This window comes from Microtus ochrogaster, linkage group LG5 (genome assembly GCF_000317375.1).
Source record: "Microtus ochrogaster isolate Prairie Vole_2 linkage group LG5, MicOch1.0, whole genome shotgun sequence".
Lineage (NCBI taxonomy): Eukaryota > Metazoa > Chordata > Mammalia > Rodentia > Cricetidae > Microtus > Microtus ochrogaster.
The window spans coordinates 38,759,963-38,771,689 of record NC_022031.1 but is presented as its reverse complement, the minus strand read 5'-3'; the positions used below and the strand labels follow the sequence as shown (position 1 = coordinate 38,771,689).

General features: G+C 50.5%; 2 protein-coding genes across 6 annotated transcripts in view; both read left to right on the top strand.

The window, feature by feature from the left end:
* The window catches only part of Tln1 (talin 1), a 31,350-nt gene extending 30,317 nt beyond the window's left edge, over positions 1-1,033 (top strand). For both annotated transcript variants that reach the window (XM_005362089.3, XM_026786578.1), the window contains 2 exons: positions 226-354; positions 464-1,033. In XM_005362089.3, coding sequence (XP_005362146.1) covers positions 226-354; positions 464-589 — 255 coding nt within the window. In that variant the 3' untranslated portion in view covers positions 590-1,033. The remainder of the gene's footprint in view (positions 1-225; positions 355-463) is intronic.
* Positions 1,034-9,176: 8,143 nt separating this feature from the next.
* Tpm2 (tropomyosin 2) overlaps positions 9,177-11,727 on the top strand; it is an 8,884-nt gene continuing 6,333 nt past the window's right edge. For all 4 annotated transcript variants that reach the window (XM_026786548.1, XM_005362082.2, XM_005362084.3 and 1 more), the window contains exons 1-2: positions 9,177-9,406; positions 9,813-9,938. In XM_026786548.1, coding sequence (XP_026642349.1) covers positions 9,293-9,406; positions 9,813-9,938 — 240 coding nt within the window. In that variant the 5' untranslated portion in view covers positions 9,177-9,292. The remainder of the gene's footprint in view (positions 9,407-9,812; positions 9,939-11,727) is intronic.

The window sequence follows — 11,727 nt, the reverse complement described above, 5'->3', positions numbered from 1 at the left end:
GGCCTACCCAATCCAGAGTTTCCCACAGACACACCCACAGGCCTACCCAATCCAGAGTTTCCCACAGACACACCCACAGGCCTACCCAATCCAGACAGGCCTTCATTTTTCCTCCCTGCTCAGCTGATCCCAGGTTATGTAAAATTGACAACACTACCACACCTGGGATAACTGTCTTTGTGGGAGTCAAGGAACTCTGAACTAAAACCCTGAATTCTCATGCAGGCTGCGGGCAATGCAGTGAAGAGGGCTTCAGATAACTTGGTGAAGGCAGCCCAGAAGGCTGCAGCCTTTGAAGACCAGGAGAATGAGACAGTGGTGGTGAAGGAGAAAATGGTTGGGGGCATTGCCCAGGTGAGCCACTCAGGGACACTGTTGGGAACATGGTCTTGTTGCCTGTGCTATCCCACCAGCCTCTGCCCTAATGCACATTTGTTGAGCTTTCTTGGCCTTCATCCCTCAGATTATCGCAGCACAGGAAGAGATGCTTCGGAAGGAACGAGAGCTGGAAGAGGCGCGGAAAAAGCTTGCCCAGATCCGGCAGCAGCAGTACAAGTTTTTGCCTTCAGAGCTTCGAGATGAGCACTAGGGAAGTCGCTTCTATTTAATGCAGACCCAGCCCAGAGACTGTGCCTGCCACTACCAAAGCCTTCTGGGCTATCCGGGCCCAACCTGCCCAACCCCAGCACTCCCCAAAAGTGCCTGCCAAACCCCGGGCCTGGCCCTGCCCAGTCCCACTGCAAGCCCTGTCTTCTTCCTGACTCCAAGTGCCTTTGTATCTAGGGCCCCTAAGTGCCTGCTCCTTCCCAGAGTATTAACGCTCAAGAGTATTATTAACGCTGCTGTACCTCAGTTTGAACCTGCCAGGGCCTCAGCTGCTCCACCCTGCCAGCAGCTTCCAGCCAGACCCCACAACCGCATCAGCTCAACTCATCCCTTTTTGATACTATATCCCCTACCCCAGCTACCTATGGAGCTTGGGGGTTGTAAACCCCAAAAAGGTCATGCTCCAATAAAAGTGATTCTACCTAGAGCTGCAGCCTGGCTCTGTGAGGAGATGGAAGATCTTCCCCAGGAGCTCTGTGGGAGAGTAGGGGTGAGCCATCACCCGACTTGATTGGTCCAAATGGGAGTAGAGAAGATTGGAGCCATCTGCCCATCAGACCCCTTTCTCCTGCCTGCACCCATCAGTCACCCTACGTGGGAAACTGTGCCTCCAAAACCATTCTCTCTCCCCATCTCACTGGCCAAGATCTCAGCTTCTAGTGCATCTATCTCTCTGCTCTCTAACTAAAAAATAAGAGACTGGAGAGATAGTGGTCAAGGAACACTTGCTGCCCTTGGAGAAGATATGGGTTCTGTTTCCAGCACCTGCATGGCAGCTCACAACTGGTGTAGTGCCAGCTTCTGACCTTGGGCTCCTTCCCGTAAGTTCAGGGAGGCACATGCACAAGTAAATAAAGAGTAAACTATAAATGCCCTCTAGGGGACACACACACAAATCCTTTTCTAAAAACGTATGTGTGGTTCTCAGGTTATTGTTGATTGCTTTGGAGGATTCCTATCAAAAACAAGGGAACTTGAACCATATAGATGGGTAGAGCGACCCCTAGTGGCCAGGCAAAAGTTGGTTACTGATTACAGACAGGTTCCCTGAAAGGAGTCAGTCAAGGAGGTATACACATACTGTCTTCTGCTTCCCTCATCATCCACCCCCTCTGCTCACAGCCTGACCGTGTTGTTATGTGTGATTTTTTTTTTTTTGCCAATCCTGCTGCCCAGTGTATTATTCAGTACTTCACATAGAAAACAAACAGTGCTCATTTGCTGCTACTCTGGTACCCAGCATCACCAGCTTTCTCCCCATTACAGCAAGTTTAAAGCAGATGGGAATACTTTGTCCTCTCCAGGGCCACCCATCTGGGCCAGTGCCCACTTCCTACCATCACTCGGTCACCTGTGATTCATTCATTCAATATTTACTAAGCCATGCCTGTGCTAAGCGCTGGAAAATCAAGGTGATTATCGCTTCTCTGACGCACAGACTGCAGTGGGCCCTGCACCCCAGATTCAATGTCACAGAGCTGTGACTCGAGAGCCTTGGAGATCAAGTCTCTTCCACAGCCTCCCACGCGAATAGTAATCTAGACTGAGCTCCAGCTCTGAGCCCAGCACAGCTGCCTACTTCTGCTGCCACTTCCTTATGATGTCCTTAGGAACCACAGCCAGTCACGTACATCTCCATGGTGATAGCTTCCCAAGCTGCTCCAGCCGCCTCTGGCTGTTCAGATGGGGTCTCCCCCTCTGGAGATTCTCCAAGACCCTTTCAGCTATCCAGAAGTCAAAATTAGTTTCACAATGAGGCATTGGAAAAAAAAAAAACTTTTTATAGCATCAACATTACACAAATAATGCTGTTGAGTGAAACTGTCTCAGCACAGGTCAAGGCACTGGCCCCAAATTACACTGATTGTCACATACTGTGAATTTGCATATAAGACACAAATGCAAATTTATAAGATTTTTTGGGGGGAGGGTCAGGTTCTTACTATGTAGCTTGTAGCTTTCACTGGCCTAGAACTCAAAGAGCTCCACCTGCCTCTGCCTCCTGAGCGCTGGGGTTACATCCTCCTTATTTAAGAAAGTTCTTAAGCCGGGCAGTGGTGGCGCACTCTTTTAATCCCAGCACTCAGGAGGCAGAGGCAGGCAGATCTCTGAGTTCGAGGCCAGCCTGGTCTACAGAGCAAGTTCCAGGACAGGAACCAAAGCTACAGAGAAACCTTGCTTGAAAAAAAGGAATGTTCTTGAGTATCCTAATTTTAGACGTGTTGACATTTCCCTATAATTCCAATATGAAGGAGGTAGAGGCAGAAGAATCAAGGGTTCAAATAAATTGTACAAAATGGTTGATTTTATTGTCTTTCAGGTTTTTGCTTTGTGTGCTTTTGGCTCACACACTCATACATGTATACATGACTATGTGCTTGTGAGGAGGCCAGGAAAAGACATTGGTGTCCACTACCACTTTCCATCCCGTCCTCCAGAGACTGCTCTGTCACTGAGCCCGGACTAGGCTGGTGGCTAGCAATCCCCAGCAACCCTGCCCCCAACCTCCCACAATGCTGGGCTTAAAGGCACATTATAGAAAGGCCACACCCAGATCTTTATGTGGGTGCTGGAATATGAACTTGAACCCTCATGCTGGCTCAGTAAGTTCTTCCACCTAGCTATCACTCCGTTCCCCTCTTTAAAAAAAAAGTCTCAGGGCTGGGGAGATATCTCAAGCATGAAGACCTGAATTTGGGATCCCAGCACCCTCATAAAAGCTGGGTGTGCCCAGGCACATATAACCAACCAAGTACTGGGCGTCAGAGATAGGTGGATACCAGGGCCTTAGTGGCCAACCAGTCTAGCCTAAATGGCAAGCCCCATGTTGATTAAGTGATCCTGTCTCTAAAATAAAATAAATAATAAAAATAAGGTAGAGAACAATAGGAGAAAAATGCCTGACATCAGCCTCTGGCCTCCACACCTGCATGCACAGACAAGCACGTGCGCACACACACACACACACACACACACACACACACACACACACACACATCCAAATAAACAGGATCAGGACATTGTGTAACCCAGACTGGCCTTGAATTTACCAAGGGTGACCTTGAACTGATCCTCCTGTCTCCACTCTCTAGTGCTGGGATTACAATAGTGTAGCACCACCACGTCCAGTTTACATGATTCTGGAGATTGAACTCAAGGCCTCATGCACGCTAGAGAAGCAACTCTACTAAGAGCAATATTGTCAGCCCTGAGCTGTATGGGTTTTTTGTTGTTGTTGTTGTTGTTATTGGTGTTTTTTGTTTTGTTTTGTTTTTTGTTTTTTGAGACAGGGTTTCTCTGTGCAGCTATAGAGTCTGTCCTGGAACTCATTCTGTAGACCAGGCTGGCCTCAAACTCACAGAAATCCACCTGCCTCTGCCTCCCAAGTGTGGGATTAAAGACTTGAGCAGCCACCACCCGGCATTTTGTTTTGTTTTTAAAGAAGGGTCTCACTATGTAGCTCTGGCTGACCTGCAACTTGCTATGTAGACCAGGCTGGCGTTGAACTCACAGTTGCTGAAGATTTATTTTTTATTTTATGTGTGTGTGTGTGTGTTCACCTGTGCGTGGTGCACCTGAATGTATGTATGTGTACTACATGTGTGAAGTACCTGCATAAGCTTGAAGAGGGCACTATATCTTCCGGAACTGAAGTTACAGGCTATTGTGAGCCGCCATGGAATCCAAACCTGGGTCCTTTGCAAGAGCAGCAAGTGCTCTTAAGCCATCTGGAAGCCCTTGAATCTTAATTCTTTTTTTTTGTTTTTGGTTTGTTTTTTTTTGTTCTTTTTTGTTTTGTTTTTGTTTTTTTTTTTTTTTTTGGTTTTTTTCGAGACAGGGTCTCTCTGTGGCTTTGGACCCTGTCCTGGAACTAGCTCTGTAGAGCAGGCTGGTCTCGAACTCACAGAGATCCGCCTGCCTCTGCCTCCCGAGTGCTGGGATTAAAGGCGTGCGCCACCATCGCCCGGCTTTTTTTTTTTTTGTTCTTAAGCAAAAACTTTTCTCTCTTCTCTTCTCTGTTTGTGTTATTGTTGTTTATCATTGTTTGAGACAGGGTCTCAAAATTTGGGACCAGGCTGGTCCCAAATTCACTGTGTCCAAAACTGGCCTTGAATGCTCATCTTTCTGTCTGTACTTCCCAAGTGCTGGTATTATGACCCTGCTGGCTGTGCCTTTCGGAAATCCTTCTCATGAACGTGAAACACACACGAAACTCTTCTGCATACAGCAGTGTGAGGCTCCCCTGAGGAAAGCAGACCGCTGTTAAGTGTGAATCATTTGGCATGATTGCGTACAAGTGTGTGTGCAATACCATGTTTACTTGAAAAGTGACAGATAAACTCTCATTCTTAAACTTGGATATATGGCAGATCTGTTCTCTTTTTTTAAAAAAATATTTATTTATTATGTATACAATATTCTGTCTGTATGTCTGCAGGCCAGAAGAGGGCACCAGACCTCATTACAGATGGTTGTGAGCCACCATGTGGTTGCTGGGAATTGAACTCAGGACCTTTGGAAGAGCAGGCAATGCTCTTAACCACTGAGCCATTTTTTTCTTTTTTTTTCTTTTTTTTAATATTTATTTATTTATTTGTTATGTATACAATAGTCTATCTGTATGTATGCCTACAGGCCAGAAGAGGGCACCAGACCCCATTACAGATGGTTGTGAGCCACCATGTGGTTGCTGGGAATTGAACTCAGAACCTTTGGAAGAGCAGGCAATGCTCTTAACCACTGAGCCATCTCTCCAGCCCAGATCTGTTCTCAAAAAGAAACGATGGCTGTCACTTCAGAGAAAAATCTGACAGTATTTGTATAATTTGATACCAATTATACAGTTAAAATTTTAGTGAAAATTCTAATTTTGAATAACTTTTTTCTGACACTGTGACCTCACAGCTTCTCCAAATTTAAAACATAGTTGTAGGCTCTCTGTTGAGATAAATCAAGATATTAAAGAATGTGATATTTTGATATAGTGCATTTATTGAGATGTGTCAACATTTGGGACATCTGTGTGGCTCAGTGAATCAATATTTTCTAAATGACCAATGAATGACATAACAAAATTGTGTGAGTAAACAATTACCCAAAAGAAGGATAAGAAATTCAAGGTGGACATGGTGGCACACAGCTTTGATCCCAGGCAGAGGAAGGGTGAGAGTTCCAGCCCAGCCCAGTTTTCACAGCAAGTCAAGATTAGTCAGGTTGCATAGAGAGACTCGGTCTCAAAAAACAAAAAAAGTTCAAGGTCATCCTCAGCAATTCAAGACCAGCCAGCCCTGGACTACACGAGACCCTGTCAATCCCTCCCAGAAAAAAAATTAACAAGTATAATAATTGCCTTGCTTCACTAGTCTGAGAGAGGGGATATACTTCTTTATTCTAAATATTGTTTATATTAACATGATGGTATATGACGGGGTGTGTGTGCGCGTGTGCATGCGTGTGTGTTTTTGAGACAAGGTCTAACTGGCTGGCCTTGAACTGGATATGTAGCAGAGGATGACCTCCCATAGCCACCTGAGAGCTGGGTTAGTGGGGTAAGCCAACCTGATTGGCTCATGCTGCGTCAGGGATTGAATCTAGGTTTGGTGCACGCCAGGCGAACACTGCCAGCTAAGCTACGCCTCCAGCCTTAACTTTCGTGATTTTTAATGAATTTGTAATTAAAAATTTTTTTTTACATTTTCTAGGCTTGCATCCTTATACAGCAAGTGTTGAGTCTGAGAATACCTTCAACAAAAACTATTGGGGGATCTTCCATAATTTTTAAGTGCATAAGGGGTTCTAACGGAAAAACCATTTGAGGAGTTCTGCACCAGGCCATTCATTTCTCTAAATTCACACCATATTAGCCTGTGTTTGAGCGCCTGGAAGCTTCTACGTAAAAACCACACTGTCAAATGTTTATAAAGTACTGCTTAGTCTAAGCCTGGTACTGTTCAAGGCGCTGCGGGACTCAGAACTGAGAACAATAGTCCATGCTCTGGAGGACTCACAAGAGTTCAAACAGGTACAAGATTTGTAGCGTGGAGACCAGGCTGAGAATCAAGCTTACACTGGAAAACAAACACCTAATAGATGAAAGGGGCCAGAAGGGGAGGTGGCCAGGGAAGGACTTCCCAGAAGAGCTGACACTTGATCTGAGCCTTAAAGGCCACTAGCAATCAATTTAGAGAAGGGTGTTTTAGGGAGAGGGAACAGAATGCATAAAATGTGGCCGCTGTTAAGAAGGTATGGCTATTTCCAGCCCGGACCATAGCTCCATATGAATGTAAGATGAAGCACCAGTCCGAGTACTGGGGTGGTGCTGGAAACTGAAGATGAGGTTAGTGAGGTAGGCAGGTGTGAGGGCCAGCCATGAAAATCTAAGTCTGGGCAGAAAGGGAGTTCTTTACTTCCTCCAACCGTTATCACCTGGGACTCTGGCCATCGATGAATTTCAGTGGGGACTGGAGTCTCAATTGTTTACCCTGAGATGACGCTGGGCTGCAGGAGAAACCACAAGCTGAGGTCGCCAGACTCCCCGCCACTCCAAGAACAGACCATTCGAAGGAACTTCTTGGCATCCCAAGCACTGTAGATAGAAACACCTGCCAGCGCCGTCACCAGGAAACCCTAGCCGAATGTCAGCCAATCAGGGGTCTTAAAACCTCAGAAACCCCTCACTCCCACCTTTACTACTATAAAACCCTATTCTAATTGAGCTCGGGGCTCTCTGGTTATTCCAATACAATGGACATGCGGAGAGACCAAGTTTGCAAACTTGATTAAAATAAAGGTTCTTTGCTTTTACATATGGGACTCGGTCTCCTTTGTTGCCTTTTGTGGGGACCCGGCGGATTTGGGCATAACACAGGGACCCAAAAAAGGGTAATTAGACCATATTAAGAAATTGAGTGGCCCTTTTCTTTTAAATGTTGAAGGCACAAAAGGAATAGGGAGGGGACACTGGAGGAGTTTTCTGTTCCACTAAAAAAAAAAAAAAAAAAAAAAGACAGCAAAAGCCAGTGGGAGTCAAAGGAAGAAACTAGAGAACCAGGAACTGGTCAGGAAAGCAAGCTCAGAGTCCATTTGGACTTCCAGGAGCGGTCGACTTCGTGTCAAGAAGACTCTCCAGGCTTCTGTGCATATGAAAAGTGAAAAACAAGGAGAGGGAGAAAGCAAAACCCTAGGGGTCTAGTATAGGCTTATTGGATGGAGGAGGTATCTTTGTCCTTCACAAAATTTAGGGAACACACAGCAGTGGGCTGGAGTCGACGCCAAGGTCAGACCTGTATGCTCTAGTTAGAGTCTGGTTAGCAGACGGCGAAGCAGAGGAGGATCCACCCGTGCCCCTTTCACACCCGCCAGCCCTCTCTGTCCAAGATTCCCACGGTTGTCCTCATGTCGCCAGCAAATCCCAGGCCTCTGACCCCTCTGCACCCGCTGGTCCAGGCGAGGCGCTGCCCACTCCCTCCCTGGGCGCCCTCCTCCCGGGCGCCACTGCGCTCGCCCACTCCAGAGGGGAATGAGATCCCTTCCACGGTCGCCCAGCTCCGCCGAGGTTTGTAGAAGCCTCGGAGGAGGGGGACATCTCACGGCCTCTCCCAACGCCTGGCGTTTCCCCTCGGCTCTCTGTGGCCCGGCCCCGCCCCTCTCCAGGGAAACATCCCAAAAAAGGGCAGAAAAGAAAATTCGGAGTCAAGTTGGCCCATTGGGGAAGACCGCGGAGTCCGCTGGGAGAAGTGGGGAGGAGGGCGGGCGCCTGGGAAAAAGAGAGAGGCGAAAGGGGAGAGCAGACAGAACCCGAGGGGGCGGGAGCTCCGGGTCCCGAGTGGGGGTGGGGAAAGCGCCCTGGCCAGCCGGGCTGCAGCCTCGTGGAAAATATGCGGGGCACGTGGGGGGCGGGGCGGGAGGGAGCTGAGAACCTGGCTCTGGGCACCGAGACTGGGAGGGGACACTAGGTTAACAGATGCCAGGCCCGCCCTTGGGGGCAGCAGGCCTCCTGCCTCAGTTTCCCCAATTATTCGAAGACACTTCGCCACCACCTCCACGTCGTTAGCGCAAACCTGGAGTCTGGAACCCGGGGTAAACTGAGGCACTCGAGGCGTGCAGGAGATCCGCCTCCCAAGAGACATTTAATCTGGGGGGATTTACAGGAAACTTCTAAATTAAGGGCAGCGGCTGCTGCTAGCCTGAGGGAGGGCACGCGGTCCCTGCGCCCGGGCAGCTGCCGTGAGCTCACGCCCTGAAATAGCCCCGGTGGCCCCAGCCACAGCTGCCACTGGGCCCGGCTGTCACTCAGAGGAAGCGCTGAGCCCCCGGCCCAAGGGTCCTGTCCCCTCTGCTGACCAAGATTTTACAGCCCTCAATTTTCCTTCCGACGGCTGGCCCGGGAAGAGGGGAGGCGGGACCAGGAGCCGAGGGGGCGGACCGGAGGGGTGGGCGCAAAGAGCGGCCGCGCCCCGCGACCGGGCAGTGCTTCTGCCCCTACAAGGTTTGGGCCTTGGTGGGGGAGGGTCCTGGTCCCCGGCTCCGCCCGGTCCCTCCCCGCCTTTTAGGCGCCCGAGCTGCTGGGACATCCCAGTCCCTCTCGGTCCTCCTGACCTGTCCCCCACGTGCATCCAGTGCTCGCAGACAGCCCAGTCTACCCAGTCTTCACAGCCCGCCTGTCGGCCCACCCGCAACTGCAGCCATGGACGCCATCAAGAAGAAGATGCAGATGCTGAAACTGGACAAGGAGAATGCCATCGACCGCGCGGAACAGGCCGAAGCTGACAAAAAGCAAGCTGAGGATCGATGCAAGCAGGTGGGGTCCAGTGTAACCTCTCCTTGTCTGCTCTCCAAGGCCTTCCTTTCAATATGGGGGCTGGGTCTTCACAGGACCTTCCAGAGCTCAGCCCTAACTAAATCTTTTACCCCACTCCCAGGAGTCCCCAGTTCCCACTCCTGTCTTTACAAAGCAGCAGGGGGGTCCTTGCCTCTCCTCCCAGGGCCTCCTAACCCTGCTAACTGTACTTACTGTCTCTCCTCACCCAACAATCTCCAAGTATCTCCTAGAAACACCCTCTCTTACACACACACACACACACACACACACACACACACGCACGCACGCACGCACGCACGCACACACACATCCTTCCCAGACCGCTGCCTTCCTTGCCTCCAGGGCCTGACCCAGGCCTGGCTGATCAAGTCTCCCTCTTCTACAGCTGGAGGAAGAGCAGCAGGCCCTCCAGAAGAAGCTGAAGGGGACAGAGGATGAGGTGGAAAAGTATTCTGAGTCTGTGAAGGATGCTCAGGAGAAACTGGAGCAGGCCGAGAAGAAGGCCACCGACGTGAGTGTGGCTTTGGGGACCTCTAACAACACTAGGACACTGGCTAGGAGCCCCAGGCATGAGCGTGAAGGAAGAAAGGGACCTAGGTCTCTAGCACCAGAACAGACATGGTTTCCTCTCTGTAACACCAGCTAGGAGCAGGTTTACACAAGTAACTCAAGACACTGGGTAAATCAAAACCACCTACTACATCCCCTCAGGACTCAGCCTTGTAATTCCCTTGTGTTCCAGCTCTTAGCCTGTACAGTGATCAACTGGGTGAGTCACTGAGGGTGGGAGGTGAGAATTTACCATCCCCCCACCCTTATTCATCCTCCCTCTGAGCATGAAGAGGAGGAGACGGCAGCCACATTTGGGGTGTGTGAGGGTTGGGGTTGAATGTGGGGAGCTAGCGCTAAGGGGCCACAGTTAGGAATTCCCCGCCCCTGACCTCTGGCCCCAGCAGGGCTGCTGCCCTGGAGCCTCAGCTCAGGTTCCAATGGCTCCTCATTTACCCTCGTTAAGCTGTCAACCTCAGGCCCAGGCCAGGCCACAGGGCTGAGGGACAGGGCCACAATTGCCAAGGCAGCCACCTTGGCAGGCTCCACTTACCCTGAGGTTTGCCTGCCCATCCCCAGCCAGACTTCTCTGCTTCCTGCCGCTCCCCACTCACGTCCTCAGGCAGGGTGATCACAGGACTATAGGTGAGGCACTTCCACCATTCCCTGCCTCAGTTTCTGGTTTGGGATTTAAGATGAGTCGTAAATAGGCCTGGGGGGTGAGGAGCACAAGCATGGTGTGAACACCCGAGATGGCACTGGGGTTGCTCTTTCTCTACACCTCCCCCCCCCCATAGCTGGGTTTCTTTGACCTCTAGTCTCCAGGTTGGGTTCTCTACCAGCGCTGGCACTTGGGAGGGAATTGACCAACAGCTGCTAACAAAGTTGACCCTGGGCATCTGGTATCTATAAATAACCAAGGCTCAGTGCAGCTGGAGGCAAGACTGGAAACCCAAGGAGCTTGGGGGGGGCTGGGGGGGGCAGGGACAGTTGGGGAAGCAGGCAGCTCTGCCAGCATAAATAGGAAATGCAGCCCAATTTTATAGTGTTACTTTGAACACAGCGGTTAACTTACACAGTGCCTCAGTTTCTCTTCTCTGTTTGCCGTTCAGCCAGTGGGGACTATTGTGACGGAGGAGAGCCAGCATCCACAGCTTAGGAGAGCAGACATGACAGATCTCAGTCTTGGATGACCCCAGGACTTCTGAAGCTTGTCAGGGCCGTATTATACAGGCCCATAGGCAGTCATTGTTACCCTGCCACCATCATCTCTCTAGAGAAACCCCCAGTGTCCCCCAGAGTCATTCTCCCACATTGAGTCACTGGGCCCTGTGCCCACGATGGACTCTTGTTCTAGGTGGCCAAACTCCGGGTACTGAAGGCACCTGGAGGACAAGCCATAAGCCGCTTTCTATATATGGTGATGTTTCCCAGGGCCTCCCTCTGTGCCAGCCTCACCCCTTGCCATGTTCTTGCCCTTCACCCCCCCCTTCCCCAGCTCTTCCCCCCTCACTCCCTCCTTCCCCAGCTCTTCCCCTTCACCCCTTCCCAGCTCTTCCCCTTCACCCCTTTCCCAGCTCTTCCCCCCTCACTCCCCCTTCCCCAGCTCTTCCCCTTCACTCCCTCCTTCCCCAGCTCTTCCCCTTTACCCCCTTCCCAACTCTTCCCCCCTCACTCCCTCCTTCCCCAGCTCTTCCCCTTCCCCAGCCCTTCCCAGCTCTTCCCCCCTCACTCCCCCCTTCCCAGCTCTT